General features: G+C 45.1%; 1 protein-coding gene across 3 annotated transcripts in view; it reads right to left on the bottom strand.

Annotated features, from left to right (window-relative positions):
* The window catches only part of LOC117601278 (farnesol dehydrogenase), a 56,736-nt gene that overhangs the window by 22,548 nt on the left and 6,201 nt on the right, over window positions 1-27,987 (bottom strand). For 2 of the 3 annotated variants that reach the window (XR_004580629.2, XM_034317787.2), the window contains one exon: window positions 778-27,959. The exons of the other annotated variant lie outside the window; for it this stretch is intronic. Coding sequence is in view for 1 of the 2 variants with exons in the window: in XM_034317787.2 (XP_034173678.2) it covers window positions 27,921-27,959 (39 nt within the window). In the remaining variant the exon portion in view is untranslated. Of the gene's footprint in view, window positions 1-777; window positions 27,960-27,987 lie in introns of those variants that run through there. 3 annotated transcript variants of the gene reach the window in all.

Below are 27,987 nucleotides of genomic sequence, written 5' to 3' on the forward strand. Positions count from 1 at the left end.
TGACCCTCTTCTCTATGTTTCCATCCCCTTGTTCCCTTCATCCGTGCTCCAGTGACGTGGATTAGGAAACGCAACGTTTCGGATGAACTAATTTCGTCAAGAAACGCAGGATTCAAGATTTGAACAACTGTTTGAAAATTTCTGTACAAACGATGACACCAAAGATCGATTTTTCTTTTCTTCGCTAACAAGGAACAAAAGACGTTCAAGTCGAAACGTTTATTACAAGAATTCATAAAAGACTCGCAACAAGCTGCTATTTATAAATTACGTGCCCGTTGTTACACGCCGTGGCCATTAAACGTCAGCTAAACGAGCTTTCGCCAACTTACGTTCGTTCGCGCAGCTTTCGAATCATTTTTTTCTCCCCCATCGTTACTGGGGTGGCGAACGTAAAACGCCTAATTACGTCGACGTGGAATTAAAATATTCCCGGTAAACGTTTAAGAAAGTAAAATAGAGAAGTTCCCATCGAGCGGCAGCCTTTAATTAGAAGTTAGTTCGCTCGGCATCGCAAGTTCGCGTTCCGCGCGTCTTACGCGCCTGTTCGCTTTAAACTTTTCCCTGTTTTTCCCCATCACCTTCCTTCATTTACGTAATAAACTTCCTTTTTATCTGCCGCTTTGACTTCCTGCCGTTTTTTTTCTGTTTACCCCGCCGATGCGAAACGTTTCGCCGGCAGAGTCGAGCGTTTATTACCCGAACGCTTCCGCTTCGTCTTTCCTTTTGATCGCCAACCGTTCGATTGCTACAGACTCGTCCGAGATATCTTCGAAAAAAAAAAAAAAAGAACAAGACGCCGTCGACGAGTCAATCCCGTTCGACATAAAAATCTAGTCGAGAAAGCTTGAAGCGTAACAGAAAGCAACGACGCTGATAACTCCAGAAAACTTCACTTCATTCTCAGATTGTTTTCAGAATATGGCAGCGCGGTCGTTGAAAAGCGTATGGCGACAAAATTTTTTATAACGCTTAAAATTTATCGCATCATCAGCGACGTCGTGTTCCTGGTTTTATGATGGCAGCACAGAACGAAGTCGTAAGTTAGCCGCGGATGATACGTTTTAAATGGGACGCGTAAACGCTACGCGAAGTACGCAACGCACGCTTCAAAAAGCATTTGCTACTGTGATAAGCGACAGGCGATGATTAAGAAGCGACTGTTGCAGAGTAACGATAAGACCATTGTTTAGGGAACGGTTAAATTTCCTATTTCCAGAATCTTACAACTTTCCTCGCTTCAATTGCCTGTCCAAGCATGACCACAATTATTTTCCCTCGTTCCAAGGGAAAAAGGTAAAACGCGTCAAGTTCATAAGCCATCTTCCGTCGGCACGGTGTAAGCGTAAAGCGGAATAAACGACGGCGCTACGTGTCCGTCCATGTGCACCGTTATACCCTGCTAACTTCGTCCTGCCGAGGGTCCTTTATGACCGCACCAGCGAAAGAATAAGCCGTTTCTGTTGATGCGACCACGGTGTCATCTTAACGTTCTTTCTCATTCCTCCTCCTTCCCTGGCTAAGCTCGTAAAAGCTCCCATCGCGAATCGTGACTTCGCTGTTGCGCCCCGGAAAATAGCGGAGAAACCTCAAAACGCCATTGACATCGTTACGCATGGAACGGAGTGATTGCAAAAGTTTATTCCTCTCGTTAAACGACATCATTCCGTTTCGTGCCAAGTCGAAAAAGGAACTGAGAAGAAGTCGCAATTGGCATTGCATCGAAATAACAGTGATTGCAATGGAAATTCGTCTTTCATAGACGAAAATAAGTCCCGTGCGTCGCCGACTTTCCGGACGCACGAGGTACCGGTATGAAGGACAGGTTCATTACTTACATAAAAACCAGGGTAGCCTCTGTTTTACGTAAAATGTTTTAACTGCAGGAAGTATCGTTTTTGCGACGACCCTCCATTTCCGAAAAGCTATACAGAGGCCCCCCTTATCTTGACGAGTGTAGCAGAGTGGCAAGAAAAACGAGACACCACTCGAACCTCGTCACTACCCTTTATTTGCCACTTAGCCTAACCCCTTTTACCCGTCCGACGAATGGTCCCGTTGAAACACTAGACGGCGCCACTCTTCTTCGCCTACCCTGCCGCAAGCGCTACTCAGGCTTAAGTGTAGTCCACGCGTTGTGTGCGCCATTTTATCTGTGCGAACTCAATGTGCGAAGAGGTAAGGGCTTGATGAAGTTGCGAACGAAGAGGGAAAACTCTTTGCCCGAAATTCGGACGCCTACGATTTTGAATTTGTTCAATGTAAAATGATCGATCTATGCTACATATCTATGCGTTCCCGATATCTTGACCGTTGTTTGTAGAATTGAGTAATGAATAGATTGTAATTGAGACAAGTTGGGAATCGTATAATAAAATGGAGTTCGGACCGCGTAAAATCACGATGAAATCACAGTAAGACTGGTTTATGCGACCGATACCGTAACCTGTCCGTTCCCTTCCGCGGCAGTTAATTACGAGACTCGTCGGCCGATCGGTATCGTTTTTATTTATGAATCGACCGGCCCTTTTTGCCAGGATGTAATTTAATAAAGCAATTGCCGCGTTCGGTTTGCAATTCGTTCTCGTTGAGATTTTAATCGCGAAACTGAATCTCCACGGAAGCTACCGTTCCAAGAAACATCGTTAGAGACTTGAACAAGCTCTATAAAGTTGTTTGCTTGATAACGGGAATCTTGTGCAATCGTTAATTCGAAATAACAGCGAATACCGAGTGACTCCAAATTTTTCTGCATAATTTAGTAAGAACAAAGTCGACCAAGTTTCGTGCTCGGAATATTCTAACTCGCTCGAGCAACAAGGCAGTCTTTGTTCAGACGGGAGAAAGAATTAAAGATACCTGAAATTACGTTTAATGGATGCTTTACATTCAGACCGACTACCTGCCGTCCTCGGTCGCCAGAGATACGGTAACTGACAGAATACAAACACGTTCGCGCGTGTATCTAGATAACGCCATTTTCAGAGGAAACCTTGCCATTTGGAATGAAGACACGGTCAATGTTAGCAGACGTCACATCCGCTGTCGCATCGCAGTCAGTTCCGCTGTATCGTGAACTGTCACGATCGCTAGAGCGGTTATAAACACATGGTGTACGGCTGCGTGCACACTTTAAAGCTGGAATATTCGAGCGTGGTAACAAGCGGGCGAATAAACAACGACCTTCCCGTTTCCGTTTCTCGTTTCAACCCTTCGCGATGTCTTAATTTGCACGGTTCCTCTGTGAAACTGACATCGGGTACTTGTTGCACGATTCGGTCGTTTTTCGTAAAGAATTACTATTTAAATAGAAAATGAACCTTCAAACATCGCTAACCTGATAAACAGAAAATGGAAGATTTACTGTTTCGAGCTTGTTACGGGGGTTGAACGTACGGAAAGCGTTCTTCAAACTACGAAAAGTTAAATTCAAGGTTGCCGAAGCTTCGTAACTTTACCAGCATGGAAGTGCAAACGCGTAACTCGATTCGCTAGGCTCGAGAACGTAATCCCATAGCAATGTTTGCCGTCCGTGACGCGATACCGATCGCCGCGCCGTACAGCTCGATGGAAGCTGGAGGGAAAAGCGGATCGCGCGATGTTCGACTGTTTATCGTTGTTATTGTTTTTCGACCCTATCTGAGTCGGGCCACCCCCTCCGTCCGGCAAAATCCGATTTGTAATGGAAATGCAGTGTTCGATGCCGCTCTAATCCTTCGACGGCCGTAGGAGCCTTTGTAGCGCGTTCGCATTTTTCGGAAAGGATGGAAGAGCGAGGAAAAAAAAGAGTAACAGAGCTTTTGAAACGCCGTCATAATCGCGCGACCACGATTCTCGTTTTGTGCCGACGAACAACGACCAGCCTCCGGGCCGACGTGTCGATGACAATGTTTACCAGAGATTTAGAGATGAAAATTGTTTATACGCTCAGCTATGGGCCAGATGAAATTGGATATAAATTGAACTCCTCTGTAAGTCTGCCAATACCGAAGTTACCGCTAGGGGATGAAAAATAAAACTGTTCGGTCGATGAATATACCGAAGAAATAAAAATATTGAAAAAGTAATTAGAATGACTAGAAATTACATAGCACGACATAATCAAGACCCGATGGACTTTCTTGGAGAAGTAAAGGAAGTTCGGTCGAAATAGAGAATGGCGGATGAAGAGGGGAGGGGCGTAGAACGGAAGGGTGACAAATCAATGGCGGATGGTAGGGTAGGTAACGGCATATGAGCGCTGGGCTCCTATCTTATCAACGCATTATTCAACGGCGGAGGCTGCTCGGGACTCTAACTGCCTGCATTTGCATAAATCCATAGATCTCCCGTACCTGCTCCGCTGCCCGGCCGTGTCTATCCATCTCTGGATGCATGCATACAGCAAATTACAGTGCCCGCAAGCGGAATTGTGGGTGGCGGACCTGTGCCTCCCTTCATCTCTCCCTCCGCGCCCCTTTTCACGAATGGACCGAAGGGCGCCACTAGGTTGGAGTAGTGGGAAGATGGGAAGGGACTTGGTAACATCCACTTTGCCCCGTGGCTTTGTATTGGATCGTTAACGACACCCCTTCCTGTGTACCTTCTGTTATCGCCCGCCGTTATCCGCCTTACTCTGCGCCCTCTCCTACACCCCCGACTGCGGGGAAAAAAATTGTATGCTCGTGAAATGATCGACGATGGGTTCGTTAACGGAAAACCTAGTTGAAAGAGGAGCTGTATCGATGAAACTTTCAATTGATGTATTTACTTTTTTAACATCGAACTATCTATTATAACCATGATAAATTATTCAAAAATTTGTGAAATATATAAATGCATAATGAGAATTGATGACCATCCTAATTAGACTACATCGTGAAAAAAAGGAACACTGATTTACAAGGGATATCTTTGAGGATGAAGTTGAACGAGGATCGAGAGTAACGGAGAGCACGTAATCGACGGTATTTGCACCAGGACTTATAGTTTCGTCTCCTTTTGCTAACGAACCGCTCCGTAGCTGAGTGGTCCGGCAATCCTCTCCCTCTCGAGAGATCTTAGATCCGCATGGAAACTTGCCACTTCTGCGCCATGGAAATCCTTTTGTTTCACTTGCTGATTAGCGATCCGTTGGACCCGTCTCACCACGGATACGTCGTTTGCGTGATCTCGCAAATGGATTCGATAAACGTTTGCTTCTGCACGATGACGCGATTCGTACTTTGAATCCATTATACCTTGGAAGATGAATTTTTATTCAAACTAATGGATTTAACGTTTTACATCGTACGATGTAAATTAACTCTTCGATAATAGACGCTATTAATAAGTATTAGTGAGTGACACTTTGAAATATTAGTTTCTAAATAGAAACTTTCTACGATCATCGTCTGTCTATCGTGCATTCGATACATTTAATTTTCCAAACGAAAACAGCTTTATAGAAAGTTTCATCAAATTGAGTAACCCAATTTCGAGAGCACATTTTGCAGGTAACGGAACAATAAGCGGGTATTGAAGGAACGGAACAAAACCGTAGAGGAAACGAACTGGGTTTTTGACAAGGCACTCCCACGGCCGTCGACAAAATATATATTCATTTTCCTATTCAACTCACGGATAATTGGTGCGAGTCTGAGAGTGTCTGATACCGATTCCCGAGTTCTCGCGAGTCGAGTGCAACGGACGTGTAATAAATTCCAGGTTTACCTATTCTGCTTGCGACAGGAATTATTCGGCGAGCTCGTAGGTGCACGATCGATTTAACCGTGGGGGATGAAATACGAGAGACGCGACAATTCGTTGCGCCGATTCGGTAGTTCCTCTGCTATTACCTGTCGATTCCTCTGTGATTGTTTCGCCAACCTTTCTACTCTCCCCTCGCCCCCTGCCCGACTGGTTCGAATTAAAATTTCGAAAGCCGCAGACCGCGTGATCAATAGCGCAAACCTTCTCAATTTTCGAAATCAACCTTTTCGATTCTCAACATCATAAGCCGAAACTGAATTCCGATTCCCGTTACAAAGGATAAAGAGCTTTCAATTTCACAAATATAGATAGATAGCACGTTTTGACGATTCTCGTCTCGTGTTTCTCTGAAATTTCTTTCATCGGGTCGAGATTAGCAAAAGCGACCCTTTGCTGGTAACAGACTTGCACCAACACAGAAGCTTCAACGAGGTCATCCTGGTAGACCCAGGTGCTTACCCTTAAAAACACCGTTGTCCTCTTCAACGGTGCATCATGGACGCGTTATCTGCCGACTGCTTCAACGATCCAACGAAGGGAACGACTGCAGAGAGGCGAAGTTAAGTCGAGTCCGTGCTCGAATGTCTCTGACGGGAGCGAGACGAGTAGTTAATTAACACCTCCCGTTACCCTCAACCTGCCCCACCACCAAGTGATACCATAGGCAGGAGCAACAGCATTTCCCACAGAGTACCGTAGCAGTGGCAAGGTTCTCCTCGTAGAATTCACCGACGCTGGGCTTTTTCAAAGCTTCAGCCCGGTGAGAAGCTAGAAAAGGCTCCTTTCTTTCCCGGCCGCATCATTTTTTTCTCCTTCTTTGACCAACGACCGACTGGTAATTAAGACACTCTCCTCTCGAGCAGGATAGTTGCGAGCGAGTCCTCGGGTTTCATGTACTTTTAATTTAGATAGCGGTCGCCTGCTCCGAGAACTTCTATCTTCTCGGTCGAGAACCGCCGTAACGTGATCCGTTTTTGATAAATGATTCTCTGCTTCTGTGCTAAGATAATTAATTGGACCACCGAATAAACGTGATGCTTTTTATTATTATAAGAAACATGAAACGATGCAGCGTTTATGACAAACGCACGCTTCTGATCATATTTCAGCACGTTCTCGTTGCATCCTCGGCCGGCTGAAATTTTCATCGGTGTTGACCGGTATGCCAAAGGATTCGCATCGTGCTCGCCTGGAGGCACGTCAACTAATACGATACCGCTAATAATTCCGTGAATTACGAGCTTAGCTCGAGCCGACCTCTCATTTTCAAAGAGCCTCCAGACATGGCTGTCTCGACTCGACAGCGTATGCATAATCGTACCGATTCGAACGAATCGTACGGGTTCAGGCTCTAACGTTACCGCTGAAAATTTCAACCCTGTGATATTCGAACAATGAATACTTCGTTAAATTTCAAAATCAAGTTTTTCTCTAATAACATTGATAAAGACAGTAACACGGTGTAAGGGGTAGGCCGGGAAATAGGCACGAATTTGACGACGATCAACGATACTGTCGACCAATCATCGAGTCTGGGGGGTTGTCGATGGATAGTCATTAATTAAAAGCGGAATTCGCGGGAATGAACCGGCAATGAACACTTGACCGATCGAGCGGGTCCGCGGAACATCATCCCGATCGGTTTGAAGTGGCCCTCCACCCTTGGTTCCGGAGATGCGAGCAGGGTCGTTCGAGGGTGAGACTGGAAGATCTTGCCAGCGAGGGTGAGCTCACCCCTCGACACCCCCCTCTTTCGTTGGCCGAGCGATCCGAAAACCGGCCGGACAGCCCTGCAATTTCGATGCCGGCTCGCGGCCCTGTAATTTGATCAATTAACGCCGTACGGCTCTGCCGTTCGAATGCCAGCTCGAGCAGAGGGGGTGGCTGCGTGGTCAGGGGTTGCCGGGAAATGCGAGTTCTCCCTATTCACGTCCTCCTGTTATACCCTACGATTACGATCCACGATTACGATCCTCGATCTCGATCCTCTAGCGTTCAAGCGATAGATGATTGACTTCAAGAGGAAAAATTTATAGAAAGGCAACCACTTTACAAGGGAAAATAACTAAAAATCCCTTGATGATTTTAATACGTTCAATCGAGGCTATCGGACGAGAGAACGAGCAGGTGGAAAGGCACAAGAGGAAAATTGTTTTCATAACACGGGAATGTGAAATAGAAACGCGGACGCAAAGGTGAAAGGTAAAACGAGAGAGGGTGACGTTTCACCGAATATCTAGTTTAAAGGTTGAAACCAACGCGGACACAAATATCCGAGAGTTTAATGGCAAAGGGACACGCGAATTCCCAATTAACGACGTTAATTAACTGTCCACATCCACGTAACCGTGCTCGTTTTTAACTGACGTACAAAATTTCGCCTTATACAAAGAGCAAAATATCAGGATTAAGTTAGAAGGTGACATAAAAGAATCAAACTCTTGTTTCCAGAATAATTCTGATGAAATGCCTACATTCTTATCAGACCCGTTATCGAACGGACATCTCTGAGTTAATCATCGATCCACTTGGAATCCAAGGTAATTCATGAGATTTGTAATGTTCGGCTTTTCAAGCATTGTACACAGGCCACGCATTATCGCTTCGTCGTTAGCAGGACGTACATGACGTCATTAGAACGAAGTACTGCTTAACGGGTAGTTAACACATAATTACTGTGTACATCGCGCACGCGCTTCGCAGCGGTTTACTTATGACGTCGTCGCGCATTCGGAGTGCAAACTTGCCAGCATGAACGTTGCCACTCGTGCCGATAGCAATTTCTGCGAAGCCCTGATTGCGTTATCGATTCGAAATCGTGTCGTTAGAAAATATTCGACCAGCCGAAAATATCCTAGGAAAATTCTCACAGAACGTGAGAAGGCACAGGTTGGCAAAGTGAAGCGCAGTTAAATTATCGTTTATGATATCAGCCATGGCATTATCACTCGTTGCGTTTCTCGCGCTTCGTCGCTTAGATCGAAAACCGATAACGGGCCTGGATGCAGAGAGGTAAGAAGGTAATTGAGCGCCGCGACGGCGCGGCTGGGCGTCGCATTCTGGATTAAAGCTCCTCCTTCGCCGTCTTGCCGATCTCTTCGCACGATTTTGCGTCGCCTAACGTTCAATACATTCGATGCCTGCAGCGTTTCGATATTATAAAACCATTAACATCGACGGATAACGAGCCTCGCTTGCTTTCTTCGATATTATCATCCATGCTGCTCGCGCGTACACCCGTAACGACGATATTACATCGGCAAGAAGCGAACTACCATCGTTTACAATGCCTTTTCAAAGACTTCAATACCATTATTTTACAATATTCAACGTATTATAATTTTTAACGAATAGAATATCTGGTATTCTTATAACTAAAACAAGAGAAATCCAAAGTAATCGGGAGAGGAAGCTGAATTGTACGAGAAAGAAGATGGTAATTAAAATGATTGGATGCAGCAACGAGGAAGGCAGTCGTGGTAAATTTATAGGTAAAATTACATTTCGGAAATGAATTGTTGGATGGCGCAATATTACGGCGAAACTCATTAAGTAGAACTTTTGGCAAAACCAAAGCAACCATTAGTAATACGCTTGATTCTCTATCTGGATTGGAAGCGGTTATTAAGTGAAATTCCCTCGGTCGAGCAAAGTTTCAGGGAGAATGAGAAACCACCGATGCAACGTCGCGTTTCGTACGCGAAATTTCGCGCCGTTTAAGTATAATCGCGGCGCTGTAAAATTTGAAAACGTCCGCTTCGCAAAACAGGAAACGTATTTGCACGGAGTGTAACGGGACTTCATTGTTTTTACAATTCTGGCATTCGACGAGTACAACGAACAATGAGGCAGGTGAAAAATAGAAGAAGAACGCGAGCGTAAAACTGGAAATTGCATTTGGCGTATTTCGAATACGCTGCTGGAAACGAGATTTCACGCGTTCTATGGGTGTTCGATGTACACATGACTCGGCTCGTTTCGCAAATTTTCCTGTTCCATTTTTCTAGACAAATTGGCACACCAAGAGAAAGGGACAGCAATAATTTAACGTATTCACGCGACTATTTGAGCGAGATAATTGGTTGGATATGTAATGAAGAAGTCCTATCGCGAACAGCGTTTTAAAACTCGCTCGTTCTATGCTAAATGAATATTTGGTTTAAAAGGCGGAGATAGAAATTATAATATAAAATTTCTCTACATCGTGAAATGGTCACTGTCTCTAATTACTTTCAGTGTATTATTACCCATGACCACAATTTTCCCGCGGGGAAATAGCACTAAGCCTCAGTTTTTCGTGGAAACGGAAAAACGGAAGCGTAGCTTCTACCTCGAAAAACATTGCCAGCGTCCTGGAGCGTCGCCGAATAGTCTCGACGATCATTTCCGAGTGGCGTTTACGAATTTGCACGGCGAACGACCAAACAACATCCTCGAGGAGCCCCAGATTCTCCGGAAGACAACCAAGCTCCCGTCTTTTCCGTATTCAGCGACGCGTGAAACGAGCACGATTGCAGGCTCCGTTTGTTTTCATGAGTGTACGACGTCGAAAGGGCGGAAAAGCAACGCGTCTCGTCAAGGGTTAAATCGATTTGCGTGCACACGATGCATCCTGTCGCACGTTCGCATCCTTCAACCGGTAGTTTACACTTTTATTCGTCGACTACGTTTTTCCTCGCTCGATGTGTAAAAGCGTTTTTCCACGGAATCCGTGTGTAAACCGTAGCTACAGGGACTGAAGAACGATGTAAGATTGGGAAAAACGAGGGACGAAGTAGGGACTACGAACACGATGAAACCTCGAAACGAGGTGAAGAGAAAGACAGGAAATCTTGGGAAAGAAATCGAAATTGCAGGTTTTCGTCGAAATGCTGGACTGGTAGGACGTGACCGAATTGCCAGAATAAGGGACGGCGCGTGTTCCAGCGCCAAGATAAATAGGATATTCCGGGATAAATGCTTACCTACGTGCTTTCGAACGGTATCGAGTGTTCTCCGGGACCAGGTAGGATTCCCGCCAATCGAGAAATTTACCTACCAACACCCCCCGAGTGACACACCTTTTCTCTTCTAGTGTCTTCCGCGCGAGCAGAAGCATTAGCAAGTCGACATAGCGCGAATTAAATGAACCGAATAATTGCAGGCTACCAGCGCGAGACTCGTGAATCCCTTTTGCTGCTCGTCGTCACCGTTCGGGGACGATTATCTCGAGCTTAAACGCCGGAAACGTTACAATCCGCGTGGAACGGAGCTGGAGATTCAGCCGGGAATTGAAGATTCGAATTTCTATTTTTCCATTTTCCAAAGGAATATTCCTTGGAAATGGTTTCGCTTCAACGACGCGACGCTACGCGGCGCGGGGAGTCAAGACGAGCAGCTTTAGGTATCGGCTTCGAGCGGACAGAAGGCAATTTATCGTCTTCTCTCGGTTCGCGAGAAAGAAAGGCACCGAGAACGGATGAACGGCCTCGAAAAAGATATTAATCAAAGAACTGCTTAGAAATTTCGTGCAGCCAAGTTTTTCACCGTTGCTCCGCGCAAAGCTTAGACGGACATTAATCAGCGGAATCTGACTGCAACGTCGAATCGACGGAGGAGCAAGGGAAAAAAGGGAGGTAGGATGAAGTTCTCTCGTTTATCATTCGATAGTCAACGGGTCGAATTTTGCTGGGAAACCCTTTTGGGAGTAGCAGCAGAAAGGAGACTCTTGACCGGCATCGAGTGACCTTACTCGTCACAATGCCAAAGTCACTAATGTCCCCGGGTAAAAACTGCGTCACGCCCATTCCCGATCCTTCAACGCGCTCGTCGAGCTGCTGTCAATCGCATGTTCTAGCGGAAGAGCAATTTTCAAGCGCAGTTCGATCATCGTTCCGGTCGGATCGCGAATAAACACCGATTTACACATATTTTTCGAGTACCAAGTTTTTCCAGCACCTTTGATAACAAGTTTTATCTAAACATCTAAATACTGGCTCGAAGAGTTTGAAAATATTTAAGTATCTTTTCTCTATAATATCCAAGCATGGCCAAGCAAAGGAATTTCGTTAACTATCGAACAGTGAATAGCGATAAAAGTTTCATCGATCGTTCAAAAAGCATTTTTCCGCGATGAAAGCTTCTCGGAGGGAGAGTAAAAGAGAGAGGCAGAGAGAGGAGTGAAGTCGCGGGGCCTAATTGCTTGATCGACAGGAACGTCGTTCGGACTTGGACGGAGGAAAATTTCTCCTCGATCCTTCACTGTCGTCGTCAACGTCGCGTCAACAGCACTCCATTACGAGACCCGCGATGACGACAATGTTGGTGTTCTCTTTCCACCCTCTTTCGATCGATCTTGCTATTCCGGAACCTGTGCACTTTTAGCTTCTGCGTCTCTCAGCTTTGACAGGCAAATATGAGTACAGCTTAAATCCGTCAGGTTATCGACACACGCGTGGAAAATCGTAGACTAGTTATCCAACATTTTGATTTCCTTTTCCCTTTCACTTTACTTTATTTTAGATTCCTCGTTGCTCTAGATTTTAGACTCTAGATTCTAGACTCAAGATTCTAGATTCTAAATTTTCCTCGTGTTCTCTTAACCAACACTCGTAACCAAGCAAGTGGAAAAAGTTCGCTTAACGACTTAGCGAGTATCTGGCCACGGTTTTCGCGTAATTTCCAGCGGGGAAAGCGCGTCTGGTAGCTGGGACACTTAAAAGAATGTAAAACCAGTATGAACCGGCTTAAAAATTAAAAGCGGCCTCCTCCCTGCGCTATCCCTACCGTTTCTCTGGCCGGAAAAACCAGCAACCGTCCGAGATTTCAATTATGAACGCGTTATCTTCACGCGGAGGGCGAACGGGGAGGAAAGTTTTCCCATTAAAAGGAGCGCGCGACGATCGAAACGGATTACGCGGGCATTACCACGGAATCTCGCCGGTTGTTTTATGCTCTACCGACAAATGGAAAGTTTGCGAGCTGCGACGAGCACACTGTTGACTCTACTCTTATCGATCGTTTCGCGGTTGAAAGTTTTCCAACGCGTGTCGAACCGTGCTCGAATCGTTTCAAAAGACTATCCCAAACTATACCTTTTGATAGGGAACGTTTAATTGTCCGCGACGTTCACTGCGAACGATGATCGCATCAACTGTTATCGAATCAGGAAAGGAAAGTTTTACAAACTTAGATTAGAACATCCCTGTTAATACCTGTATAGAAGAAGATCAATCCCTATTTGCTTTTTCATTTTCCCCTCGAGGAAAGTGGTATGCGATCCTGAACACTATCCTCTCGTACAAATGCTTGTCTCGTGCATCGACCGAGAGATCTCGTAGCTCGAGTATTTGCAATTTAGATAGGGCAAGGTAGAGTGCAAACGACGCGACGCGACGGATCCAGAGCGCATCCCTGGCGCAAGGGTTTACGAAGCAGGGGCGCGAAAGGCCACCGAGAGACAAATGTTTCGGGGGGTGGTTGGTTGGTTGGTTGGTTGCTTGCTTGCAGGCGTCGCACGATGTTAAATAATCGCGTCGCCGGCACGTTTTCGCGTAACGAGGACGTTTATCAGGATCCAGCAACCGGGAACTGATTTACAAATAGGCCCCGAGAGAGAGGGCCAGCTCCTCATCCTCCAACAACGAGTTCTCGCTGCTCGTCCTTCCGCCACCCTCGTCATTTACCCTCTTGCTCCGCACAGCCTGCCTCCTTCTGGCAGAGACGAATCAGCCTGAATTTTCGCGCCGCTGCGCTGCCTCGCTGGAGGACGTTCTCTGCGAGTCGAGTGTTGCTGCGAAACTCGTCGAGCCCACCCTGGGCGAAACTTTCACCCCTTAGCGCAGTGAACACCTCTCGTTCGCGAAACGCATTCTGATAACGCGACGAGCGAAACACTTTTCACGTGTGAATTAGAATTCTACCACTGTCGATATGTATTTGCCTAACAATAAGTTGGCAAGTAACAAATGTAATGTACGACGTATCAAGAATCTATTAAAGTTCCTGAGCTTCTCACTTTATTTACCATTTTACGTTCCATGAATTTCCTGCTCGATTGCACCACTTTCCAGCGCATCGACATTTATATTTCTGCCCGTCGGTATTGCGAATCGTTTCCCGAATAGTCGTTAACCGGTTCTCGAGGAAAATGTATGCGCGGACGTGAACAGGAGCGGCCAGGTTCGATCGAAGAAAAGGAATATCGAAAGCGGTTGGAAAGCTCGTAATCTCTTTCGACCCGACGCGACGCGGTCTGAAGAAGAGTCCCGGGCTGCTCTCGCGGCAGACCGCGAGCAACAGAAACACATTAATTCGTTGGAATTTATATTCCATTCGTATTTTCGAGGACGAAGAGAAGTGGATGCTGCTTGTCTTTTCGTACTCGAAGGAGTTGGTCTAAGAAGTTGCCGCTTTCTCCCTTTCCTCCTTTCCCGCTCGTGGCGTCGTTACACAGCCCTTCTCTGGTTTTTCTTCCCCAGGGAAATCATTTTCATTTAAGATCGGCTACGACAACGCCAAGTCGAAGGCGAACTCTCGCTCTCGAATAAATTATTTCCCTGCCCGGTTCTCTCTTTATTCCTATCTCTCAACCGCTTGCTTCTCAGTCTCTGTTTCCTCTCTCTCTTCCTTCCTCCTTTTCTTAACGGGTCATGTTCTGCAAACGGCTTCGACGCCGAAAAAAAATACCCAAGGGAAAGGCTTTTTCCGGATGGCGCGGCGTTTCGCAAACATCGATGCCACGCCGTCAAATGCACCACAAATGCGTCCATCTTTTGGCGGCTAGTTCCAATCTTACCATCGTCACTAATTATTGCTCGGTAGACCATTTCACTCGGTAACTTCAAAGGCTTTTTTAATTGTTGCTGCATTTTAGCAAATACAAAGAGCTTTTATACCACCCGTTCTTTTACAATAATGTTTCATCGTTTTGTTAATATATTCGCATCTAACTAAATAAAAAAAAAAAATAAATAAATAAACACTGGAACACTGCTTTGAAAGGGGTTTATATCCCATAGTCCGTGCACGAGAACAATTCATCACAAAAGAGTCAACAACATTCTCATCAGTGAAATCGTATCAGCGGTTCGCTTCAGTGAAAGCACGTCGCGTGCCACGGTCCGCGAAGAACCGAAAAATACATTCGTTGTCACGTGAAAACGGACAAAAAAACAGGGGCCAAAAAACGAGGCAGAGGGGCTCGTACGGTTTACGAACCGGCATCGCGGAACCGTGACATCGCGAACCTTTGCAGAATCGTCAGCCGGCGTGAAAAACGCCCCACCGTCGTATTAGCCGAGCTGCGTCTGGTGCAATGGAACTGGCATTTGCGACAAATTCGAATTCCAAACGGTCCCGCTATTGTCTGCCGGAATGGAAGCGACCGGCTAGGATCACTCTGAACGTCACTTCCGATAGCGCGATCATTGTGCTTCCGCTTTTCATCGACATTCTTGTGTTGCAAACGTTTTTCCGAGCTTTGCAGATAGAATGCTACTAATCGATGCTTCTGTTTGAAGCATTTAAATTGTTTACCCACAAATTTTTTTATAAGTTTTCTATAAAATCTAACATTTGTTTGGCAAAACTAAAAAAGAAGACACTGAGGTGACTTTAGATCTGTTTTCATGACATCGTTAGAAGAAGAACATTTCGAGCGTGTTACGTTTCTACTTTCTCGTAGCTTTTACACGAATTATTTTTTCATGTTTTTAAAACAGAAAATTCACCGAAAGAGAAACCCCTCAGTTACACAACGCTCTCAGCGTTTTCAAGAGACTTGCGTAAGAATAATTTAACCATGTTTCTAAAGGAAGAAAATAACTAAGAAAACAGCAGAGCAGAAATTACATTCAAGTCGGAAGATCGTCGAAGGTCTTGAACGATAACCATGTTTGATTTTCCAAAATCGTGTTAGCTATAGATCAAACAGGGCTTCGTGGAATAATTCGATGTTCCCTTAAGAGGAAGCGATTTTCCCATAGACATTATCGACAAAGCTGGAAGCTGTGGTGGAAGCAAAATGGCCGTAAAGCTTCACGGCGTGTCGCGAATGAAAGCAGACCTAGCCACGATGTAAATCTATGCATAGCTTTTGTTCCTCCCCAAAGTACGACTTCGAAACTCATCTTCTTGACTGTTCTTCGAGCATGGAAAAAAAGGTGTGAAGGGAATGGGATCAGCAGTTCGTGCGAATAAACCCTGTCACTTCGATCGCCCTTCGACAGTTTCTCAATGTTGATTCAGGGATCGTATCCTCTGTTATGGTTGCGGATTCAATCCACTCTTCGTTCGATTCGTTGTTTCAACGACTCAGTTTCACGCGTTCGTATTTTGCTCGACGACTCGCTAACGTAGCAAGTGAAAAGCTTTATATAGAAATTAATTATGCAAGTATCTACTGCGACAGTGAACGCGTTAAACGCTTTTCCCTCGTTTGATCGTCGAGAGCACGTAGCCACTTAACCGATGGAAAGCAATTTTCGCGTTTGTTTTCTTTTATTCAGGCCCGAACAGAGTGGCAAAGGGAGCGAGCGGGAAAAACGGAGGCTCGTTGTTGAAACAAAATCGAGTGCACTCGAACTCGATCGAATTCATCAACGAGTGATCCTCTGCTAATGAAATCGAGGCAAATGATGTTAATCCGACCCGATGGTCGGCCATTAAACGTAATTTTTATCGATGCTACGTAATGATAGATATCGACGCTGACCCCGCTCGAATTGGACGAATTAACGGTTAAATCGTCGAGCGCTTTTCAATCAAGCCACTGATTCGCCGACGTTACTGATTGCCATTTGCCTCCGTAACGCCAAATACGAGCCATTTTTGGCATTGTAATGAGATTCGACGGTTGTTGCACACGCATGGACAGCCTGTTGCGTGAAAGAACGCGAAAGGTCGCTTAATTATATATGATTAAACTCGGACCACGCTCGAGGCCGCTAACCGGGGCTGTTGCAAAAACGATTTCACGTACTAACGAGTGCGTTTTATTTCTCCCTGTGTCGCGAATCGCTCGGTGGACCGATTCGTTCGGGATAAACAGAAAAAAAAAACCTGTACCATTGTGAATCGCGTTGACTCGTTGGTCCGGGAAAACAAGAATACGTTGATAATTGACAGTAGTTGAAGCTCGTTTTCATTGACACGAGAGCTGACGAATGCATAGAACTTCAAAATTATTCTGCCTTCTGAAAATTGATAATCTATCTATTGTCATCGCCCGTGTCCAACATTTCGTCGAATATACTGTTGATCACAGGGATTCCTCGACAAAAACAATCCTATCTGTGCACCTCTATAAAATGATTTAGTACTCGAATTACATTATGATCCCTATACAAGGTGGGTCAGTCGTCGAAAAGCGACAAGAACGCGAGATTGATGACGAAGGGATGAACAGACACGGGCGGAAGTTTAATTACCGCATTATTCTGCGATTATGGCGGCTCAAACTATGCGCGACGGTTTCTCCCCTAGCTAGCTTGCGAGTACGAAAGGAACCCTAAGAATTCGGTTGTGGGGATAGTGGCCGAGGCAGAAGACAAACATCGTGGTTGCGAGAGCCATAGTGCTAGGGGATGCAACCCGAGGTCGTTAAACCGACCAGACACTGTTAATGAGCGAGAAACGATGTAGAAAAAGTGAAGAAGAAAGAAACTAATATTAATTAGGAGCGATGTGGATCCGAATATCGTCAAGATGATAGCTTTCGCTACGTCAGTGAACATGTAAACAGCGAGGAAATACTTTTGGACGGTGGTGTACGCCCGTCTTGCACCTTTATCCCTGTTCCTCATCATCCCTGTAGACGCGAGACCGCATCATTCCTTTATTCTTCGTGCATCTCGCTGTCAGGCACACGCCTTTAATCATCGACCGTGAAGAAGAAAAGAAAACGTTGGAAAAGGTGGCTCCTTTGTCTCTGGCGATTTAGTCTCGGACCACTCGCTGGCTCTTATATAATTACGTCTTTTTCCAACGAGAATAATTCGATTGATCGTACCAGGCCGATTCCCTTTTTCCTTCGGGTCGAAGACCTCCTTCAGTTTCCTTTCGATTCATTTACCTTCGTTAATATTTGCTGTCCGGGAATTACGACCCCCTTTCAACCCCCACCCACAGCCCCCCGTCACGATCCCTTAGGACTGATTAAGCCACTGAACGGTGAAATTTTTATTGGCGCGTTTCAATCGTAACTGCGAGCGTTTATTGGTTAATTGAATTTCCCGAGGAGACCTCCTGTTTCGCTGCAAGAACCAACGGAGATCGCATCCGGAATTCTCTCTGGTCATTTCTCGGTTTAACTTTCCGAGGTTTGATCAGCCGTTCTAATGAATTGTTAAGTTGTCTTCCGTTTAGCTTCTTTCGACAGCTATTCGCTTCTTTTTGAATACCCTGATTCTCTGATGGAACGGCGTCTTTAATTACTTATTAGGAAATGCTATCTTCAGAATCAATGTTACGAATTAGTAAATGACACGCATGTCACATAGGAATGTCACGAAGGTTTACATTCACCCTTTAAATGTCATCCCTTAAATTGCTCGAACGTTCATCAAAACAAGAGTATCGCGTGCGTTAGACGAAGCAATAATATCGTTGGTCGCCGTAGAGCATCGAGGGAACGGGTGATCTTCTACTTGGTTTCGAGTCAGAGGGGAAAAACGAGGAGGCGAAAGAAGCCGAAAAGAGAGGATGGAAGTCAAAGAAAAGACAAACCATCCTGCCGTTACGACTCGAAAGTTGGAGCTCGGAGAGCAACGGGACTGTGGAACGAAACTAATCGAAGAGCAGGACGTGGAAGCCTCTCATCCCGGCGAGGACCGACTCTATTGACTTAGCAAAGTTTGGATTGCCGCGCGGATAAGACGTGCGGCAGAGTCAGCAGGCAAACCGCGAAAGCTTCTGTGAGCTTCCCGTCTCGTGAGCGCATCGTGTATACCGAAACTTCCGGTACGCGCTCGAAAGCCTAAGCGGGTGGCAAGTCGGCGACGACTGACAACCCTTGGCTAACCCGACGCGTTAATACCCTGGCTGGGGATGGCCGGAAATTTATCTGTGACCTCGCGACGTGGAAAGTCGACTGCTTTTGTTCGTCCGTTACTTTTCAGGCTTCGTTGAAAATTTACCGTCTGGCCTGCAACCACCCTGTATATACTTCTTTTTCGATTCAAACTCGTAAAATATTGTGAAATATTTTTCACTAACTTTTCATTTTAAGTGAACTGTCTAACAGATGACTAGAATGAGATAAAAATCGCGTCTAAAACAAAAGAATATTACTTAAAATAAAATTTATCATGGTTTGCTCTTAAAAGAGGTCACTGTCCTTCGACTACAATTATATATCACTGACAAAAGACCACAAGACGTTTGGATCTGTTCCCTCGTTAGAGTGACGAGGACGAGGAAAAGGGCAACGTCTCATTTCAATATCTCTGTCCTATTCGACTTTCAAAGAATCCCTTCATCTCCAGACAGTCCTTACTCGAATACGTTATTTGCGTGTGAGCGAACGAGTCCGGTAAACAGCGTCGAATGAAATCCACGAAACAATAACGACGGTCACTTTCGTGCCAGCCACGCATACGATGGCTTCCAGAGTGTTCCATGAAAGGGAGATACCTTCGCGACGTGATTAACGCGAGACACCATGAACCGAGGTGTTCACAATGCTCTTGTGTTCCACCATTGGAGAAACGATACGCGTCTGGCAGCATTCTTGATCCGCGCTTTCACAGAAATTGCTACCAAAGAAAGCGTGTTAAATACGAAGGCTAACAGACTGATGCGATAAATTAATAGACGTTCGTTCGAGATTGAAATTGCATGAAATTTTTCAAAGAGCAGAGCTACATTGATTTTCAAAAATTAGGCTCTGTCTAGACGCAGATTATTCCGCGATTGACTAATAAACCGCACGGTATAACGCGATTTTCGTCGTCGAAATGAAGCCTGACGACGAGCCAACACGCGAGGAACACGTCAAAGAGCTGGGATGGCGCCGGTTCCCACGATAATGGCCGTAATGACGACGATAACGCGGTGTGCACACACGCTGACGCGACTGCAGGATATCATTTAAGTCAGGACTGATGTCGTTACGTCGCACCCGGTTCCCGTAACAATGATTCCAACGGCGGTGAGTGGCTCTGTTAAGTGCACCCGACGGAGCCTGTCGGTTGATGATGTCGTTAACGACGTTATTTCGCTGTCATTCAGCTACCTGCGGACCGATTCTGAAGTGCGAGTTACACTGGGGCCGGTTGCGAAACGTTACTTGTAATAACGACGACCCTATTCGGGATGATATCACTCGTTTGGCAGGGTGGTAAAGGGAAACGATACCACTGTCGTAAATCATGATGAAACGTTGAAGTTTCATATTTTACTAACAGGGAACATTATTCGAAATGGGAAAAAATTCGCACCCGGAATGCTTCGAACAATGTTAACTTTGAATTGCAGTGAAAATCTGAAACAATTCGTACATAGGGTGATCGATCGCGATCGTTAAACTGATTAAACGTTCATGGATTTGTCGTAAAAAACTGGGAGAGAGGTAAAGAAGAGAGGGGGAATAGCGTACGTGACGGTATATTTATTATTGCTGGTGGACCGGCGATAGTAAAACATGACGTTTCAATTTAAAGCGACGCTGTAAAAGCGCGCGAGCGTAATATCTTTTCAATTTTACCGTAGGTACGTCGTCGCGCCACGGCGAAACGACCGATATTAGCCCGTAACATTTATTTTGAAGTAATACTTTGCCCGGGGCCAATTTATCGAGTATTTCCCGTCGATTCGACGACCGATACGTCGACGGTTTCGTTGGCGCACGAACACGCGAACGGAACGGGAACACAGACGTGGCCGTCTCTCCGCATAGTTCGACCAAGTATAATTAAAGCGACGGCCGACGGTGAACGAGAGTAACGCGCTTTCCCGAGCATTACAACGGTTAGCAATTTCCATTTATTTATGTTGCTTGTAAATACGAGAGCGGGCAGGCGTCGATGGTGTGCGCAACCCATGCGTGATACGCCATCGCCGCAACCGGTCGCGCAATTGTTAGAGTTTCCACGAGCCCCGAAATCGAGATCGGTTATTTACGCGGCCAGATTTCTATCATGGTTCGATTTCCCGCGCGATCAAAGCCCCCGACACACTTCGCCGCTCCGTGATTTACGAGTTATCGTCGGATAAACGAACCTCGTTCGCCATTTCAAAATTTCCACTCGCTAGATTTTTATAACTTTACGTTCGTGGCGATACATATTCAAACGAGTGGTTCGCGAACCTATTACAAGGAGATCTCTCGCTATTAGTCGTTTCTGTCTGAAAACAACCCCCATTTGAAATCGATTCGAGGGTATTCGCGTTCAAGTGCCCCGACGTTCGCTTATATTTATTCCTTTAACCGTAAACATCGTCGCTCTCTCTATTGGCTGTTTAAATCGAACACGAGTATGTACATAAATCGGTATATAGAAGGGCATAAACAGATACGCTGAAAATACGCGAGCCGCACCGCCGCGCCGCGCGGGCGGAGAGAAAAGTAAAGCGAATAAAATCACCCCGAAGCGAAGGATGAAATATTCCAAAGGACGGAACGTCCAAACAGCTTAGCGGATTATCCGATAATCCCATTACAGCGAGGTCATAAAACCATGGAGCTGGGAGTGTTGAAGGCTCGAAAAAGAGCTATCTCTGAACGCGAGGAAAATAAATAATAAGCCTCGGAAACGAAGGGGGCGTCGTCGTTGATCTGGCGAGTTCAAGCCATGGACTAATGCCAGGCCCGTGGTAAGCGACCAGAATCGCGATTCTCCTGTAAATTGAGGATAACGCGGGAAGACGATCAGCCGAGAAGAGGGTTGGAAAAGTCGCGAGGCGCTGAGAGAGAATGGTGAAAAGAAAGCGCATTGTTTCTTTGGGTCTGGGAAATGGTAGCGGGGATAAGAAGGACGAACATTTCTCACGTTCGGCGCTCATGAATCATGGAAGAGTAATCCTCGCAAATAGCTGTCGTCTAAGAATTCCACTAAACCTTTAGCGAAGCGAACGCTTCGACACGCGACCGCCATTACCCGAACCGATCGTTGCGCGACGAGTCGAGAGGGTGTCGATATCGAGCAGAATATTTCAAATTATCTTAAATGCGTATAACGAATCGAAGAAGGGAGAAGGAATGGTGGTGATTGGTAGGGTAGGAAAGGCAGACGAGGTCATTAAGGCAAATTTCCACGGGTTTGGGATCAAGGATCGGTTCTCTGGAAGGCAAATGTTACCACGACAGCTGATAAATGGTAGATAAACGTTTCTTTTTAATAACAGTCACAGCTCGCTCTTGGAAAGGATTCCACCGTCTGCTCCTTCCCGTCCGTTCGTCAAAAAGAAGGATAACCGTCCGCGGAAGTTTTTCCTTGCAAATGCAAGATAAATAACGCTTATCTTTCTCGCGGGGCTTAGATTCCCTACTCGAACTTCTCTCCGTGCCTCCTCGAACGCTCTCGAGCCGAGATAAACCGTGGAAATCCAGAGGAATTTTCGACCGTAACGATATACAGCTCGGCGCTCGTGTCTCGAATTTATCGACGGGAGAAAATTCCTGCATTGAAAACGCGTGTAATCGCATCCGAGCACGGAAAATCGAAGCCTCGAAACGCGGTTGAATCCCAGAAGAGTTCGTTAACGCGCGATTACCGCCTGTTTGCGATCATTTTTCATTCTCGTTGCCCGATAAACGCGTGATTCCAACGAATTTACACCTTTTGCACAAAATATGAAAAAAAAGAACGCAGCAATTAGTACAGAGATTTTCTGTCGATAAACTGAACACTTTGAGAATCGACGCTAGTACGATGAAATTCATCCTCGGCCGGCTGCTAGTTTCGCAACTGTGGATTAAACTTAAGGGAAAGGATGGAGCCGAGACAGGGAGCAAGGGAAAACGTCGGTGGAAGATTCAAGCGGGTGATTCGGTAAGGGGACCGTAAGATAACGCGGTTGCTTTAAACCGTATTAGCTAAGCTGTTCGGTGAGCGGAATACGTGCAGCGTGGCGCGCGTTTTATTAAGCTTGTATCGCGTGGAATCATGAAGGAACGAGTAAAAGAAAAAAGAAAAAATCTTGCAAAGAGGGACGTTCTTAAGGTCAGACGCTACACAACCGCGGGCTACACACTTGTTCGCGACGTATTCCATTTGTTCCCTTGAAAGCACAAGCTCTATGGAGGTTACCGCTATCTTGAACGTGGCAATTCCCAAGTTGGGCCTGGAATTTTTAAACTTAATACCGCGATCTCCTATCTCCAATGGAAATTAGGATACCGCGAGTTTTTGAGCTAGCTCGAGTTTCTCATGAACAATGAAACTGTGTGTTGGAGAGGAGATACCGAGGATAGAGTTTACAACAAACATTTGAAAACGATTACACTAATCGAAGCCAGTTACTTCGAAGAACACCACACGCAAAGTGTTTAGCGTCACTTGGAAAGGCTATGCACTGTTGTACTATCGGATGGAGAAGACGTGGAGCGAAGGAAAATTGATGATAGAGGTTGCGGGAACGAGGAACGGCGAGGAGGCCACGAAAAGGGTTCAGAGAAGGTTGACTGAAGCCACAACGATAGGTTCGTTAGCGGAACACTGACAGTGCAAACATGCACGCTTTAACTGGCGATGTACGTGCGCCAAGCCGGTGTCAGATTTGAAGTGGTTCGCGGTGTTAACACGGACGTGCACGTGATGCGACCGAGCGAGACGTGCGCTGCACTTTACCTCGATCCGAGCTTCAACCTCCTCTTCTCTAACCGACCAGCTTATGTGATAATGAATTTAACGGGGTAAATTGCGGTTTTATACAAAATAGAATGATTATTTGAACGGAAACCTTTGATTTTTCTTCATTAAAATGATCCCGCAGAGTATGGGACATTTTTGCCATTTAACCTAGGGGAATGCGGTTCAAGGTGTCGTCACGAATCTTACAATAGAAATACCAGAGGGAAAGTGAAAATGGTAATTGACCGCAGACCACGTGGAAATTCTAAGATGTGCGAACGGCGAACGAGGATCGGTGCACCGCAGCAAAGCCACGAAATACAACGGCTTGGCCCGTTCGGTGGATGCAGTTCACGGGGACGATAGAATGGGGTTAGAAGAGGAATAGGAGCAACGGCAGGGTTCGCCGTTAGTAACGTAACGCTAATCCAATTTGCCATGGCGCTGCACTTTGCACAGGCACCATTTTCAAACTAGGGGGTGCGGTAGTAATTGGGGTGAACGCGACGAGGAATACCGTCCCGACGCGACGTGACCATAAATAGAAACGAATGTAAATACTCTGCTGATTCGTTACAAGATAACAAGGGGTATCGTTGCGAATGTGACAAAAACATTAAAAATGAGAGGAGAAGTTTGAATTTTTTTTTTTTTTACTTCGAAAGATAGATTATGCAAGGTTGAAATTTTGACAGGGAAATATTTCCTAAGGGACGAAGAGTGTTATTATTTCAATCAACAATTGTTATCTTTCGCGGCATAGATTTAGTACAGCTCTTTCAATTACGATCCCTTATAAATCAATATCCTGGAAGGTTCTGTATACATATACTCTCTATTTCACGTCGGCTAACGCTATAAATCCCTTAGCCACATAAACTTACGAATATATTGTTAAATGGAACGGTAGATCGAGTTACAGCGCAACAGTCAATCCATTACGCTCGAAACGATACGGATCGCTGAAACAATATCCACTATCGACGTGAACGACCCGACGGAGCACGGAGGGGAAAAAATTGCATGTATAAATTGTCAAAAGAACGCAATTCACCGCATTGCGAAATCCGCGAATCGAGATTGATTCAATGCTAGAATTTAAGGGTAAACTAATTTCGAGCTCGTTAATTGATCAAAGGCAGTTTTGCGCACGGAATCCGCTTCGAGACTTATTCAAATGCGAGAAACGACGAAACGCGGTCAAACAACAGTTAGCAGAGGGAAGGTGTCGCGTCGGCTGTCAGAAACAGTTACGAACACGTTTAAGGAACTTAAGTCGGGATGTTTGTCCTCGAACGACTTGCGGCTCTTGCAGATTCAGGAATCTACGGAATTCGCGTCAACTTTCGGGTTCGTAACACAACGCCGCACACCGAACCGCCGATAAATCTGTACGAACGTGTTTTAATGAATTCCGAGTTTATAAACTCGCGGCGATATCGGGTGGTAGACGTTGATATTGCGATTTCTCAAACCGAATATGCAATTAACGGAGCAAGAGAGGAGAAAAAGTGGCGCACCGTTACCGCCGCTTCCGCGCGAAAACTTTAACCTCTCGACTTTCGAGCGTCGGAAACTTGCAAAAGTTAATATTAATGACGATCAACGATAATGGTATTTAAAGCGTGCAACTTTCTTTCGTGTACTTCGAAAAGTTTTCAAGATAGGGAAAAATGTGGAACGAGATCCAACTGGCAATCATGAAAGAATTTTGGAATTATCTTACTACCTAATGCATTCATTTTCAGTGAAATTCGTTGCAAGATTCTTTCGTCGATTATACTGTGATAATTCTGAGTCTCTCGGGAAAAATAAAATAATTCCAGCGAAAACCGGTGAACTGCGACGTTAAAAAGAACATAGAACATGTTGCAAGATGTAATTTCAAATGCTGAAAAGCAGCAGACTTTCTTCAAAATTTTAAAACATTCAGAGGGATGTTTGCAAAAACCGTCAAGATACTTCGAAGGTAGCAGAGATCCGAGTAAATAAGAAATGTTGAGCTTAAAAGCTTTTAACATTCGTGAAAGATTAAAAGGTCCTCGAAGTTTATGAAAAATTACTGTCCCCTTTCGTAAATTGGATGATACGAATCTAACGTTACGTTCTCATTCGTTGCTTCATTCGTTGAAAGCACCGCGTTTATTCGGTTTCCGTAAACTAAGCGTTCATTGAATTTTCATTTATTTTGTGAAAAGTAAGCCCCCTGTAACAGAAGTTACGTGGGGCTCACTGCTCTTTGCCTTGGAATGAATTAAACGTCTCTGCTCATTGCTTAACAAACACATTAAGCAAATAAAATTTTGGGAAAATATATCCTGAATATTACGGTGGAAAATACTTTACTCTTTGAACGTAAAAGTGGACGACCGAGGTTTCATGTCTATAATAATTACCTTTAATTAAAAGAAGAATTATCTTTCCTTTCTATATCAATGGAAAACGTAAAATTGATTTGATGATAACGCGTGCGAAGGCAAACAGAGAACGTTGATAAAATAGTCGGTGACACGAATGCGGTTGAAAAGTTGGCTGATCGATCGGAGCAGATCGAAAAGAAGAACGGGAAGAGGGTGGTCGAAATGGACGGAGTAAAAACGAAGCAGAACAAAATCAGCGTTGGACAGTCGCGTAAATAACAAGATAATTTATGATCGTTACACAATGATCGTCATAAATCGTATTTCTGCCGGGCGACAGAACGTGCCGTTATGCGAGGAACTCCGGTTCCGCTGCCACCCTCATCCCCGTGCGTCGATATATTTTGCCACGGGAACGCGATACATGGCCAGCATAATTTATCTGTTTTCAAATATGCCCGCACCGATAAATTTGCATATTTTAATATAAATTCCTAGATGCCGGATCCACGAAGGACGCAGCATCGTCGAGCTGTACGTCTTTATCGATCATATTTATGCGTCTCTCGCTCGTTTTCACGGTTTCTTTCGTTTCTCGTACTCTAGTTCGTTGGCCGGAAGAAAAATGTCGGGAGAAATATGGACGTGAAACTGAGATTCGTGAAATCGAACGAAAAACGTTCAAGTTTTACAAAAGACTGACGTTGAAACTGGACCTTCTTAATGAAGCGACGCGACATTAAGATTCGACAGGAATTTCACAACGCGAAAGAAATCAAATTTATGTGTTCTGCGAGAATTCACCACATTTCCAAATCCATATCGTAAACCATTGTTCGTTTTAATTGCGTTACGACATTCGCACTAATTCTTTCAAAAGCACAATAACCAACAAATTTTGCGAAAAAAAAAAAACATCTTTGAAACGATGAAATATTCGTCCCCTATGGAAATTCGATTCGCACAGGTCTCTGGACGAATCGCTCAATTATCGAGCGGCTGTTTGACGTCGGGTCCTACGCGTCGCTACAAATTGCGATCAAATTTTAGAGTGGACCGTGTATTTAACGAAATCGCGAACCGTGGTCTATTAGCGAACGCATTACGTAAATTATATTGGTCGGTGCATTAATCAGCGCAAGAAATACACTCTCGTCGCGTACACGGAATATTTAATGACGGGTCATGCGAACGCAACGCGACAGAACCGTTCTCACGCCTGGTATCGGTGATTATGGCTTAATTAGAGATACCACGGTCGAACGGGCAAGATTTGTAGTTAGTAACTGTTGCTTGCGTAACCCGAATTAATACCGAGTCTGGTCACGCAGCCCAATAATAGCATCAATCATTGAATTCTAAGGAGTACGGGCCTTCTGTAATTATGGTTCGACTGCGTACGACCAATTTGCACTTTGTAATCAACACCACGTAATATGGGTGCGAATGAAACGCATTTCGCGCGATGATGAAATTAAAACTAATTAAAACCTTACTTGGTCAAGGTGCACGCAGATAGTTGACAGGATGTTAGGTTATGGCTATGTATCCTTCGAGGACCACCTGGTAGCTATGGTGATTTTTAATCATTTTCTCCTTCATCAAAATCCTCGTTAAGGCTTAATTTTTTAATTATTATAATAATAAAAAGCCGACTGACCGATTAGAACGCGCGTAGTATGCATGCGCAGCGCGGAAGTGCCGGATACGAGAAGCGTGCTCTGCCGTGGTCGCGAACAAACTACTTCACCGCGCGTCGGTTCATAGCCTACACTCAGTCAGCCGCGCATATGTGCTCGGCGTATTTCATTAATAATTCAAAAACTAAGCCTTAATGAGCATTTCGGCGAAGGGAAATGTTGTACAGAAACTACCCCAGCTACCACTTCCATAAAAAATGCCCACCCCTAGTCAAACACCCTGTATATTTATCAAGTAAATGCAAAAAATACGGCAAAACAATATACTAAATTTTATTATCCACGTAATTAAAAAATTAATAGTATTTTTCATTACGTTCTAATGAGTTTTACTTGTACACGTACTGTGTTGCACATATTTACGGCTCACCTGTGCGTTGAATAGTAAGCTCCGAGATCTAAAATTCCATGAAAAACACAGTTTCC

Source organism: Osmia lignaria, chromosome 9 (genome assembly GCF_051020975.1).
Source record: "Osmia lignaria lignaria isolate PbOS001 chromosome 9, iyOsmLign1, whole genome shotgun sequence".
In the NCBI taxonomy this organism is placed as follows: Eukaryota; Metazoa; Arthropoda; class Insecta; order Hymenoptera; family Megachilidae; genus Osmia; species Osmia lignaria.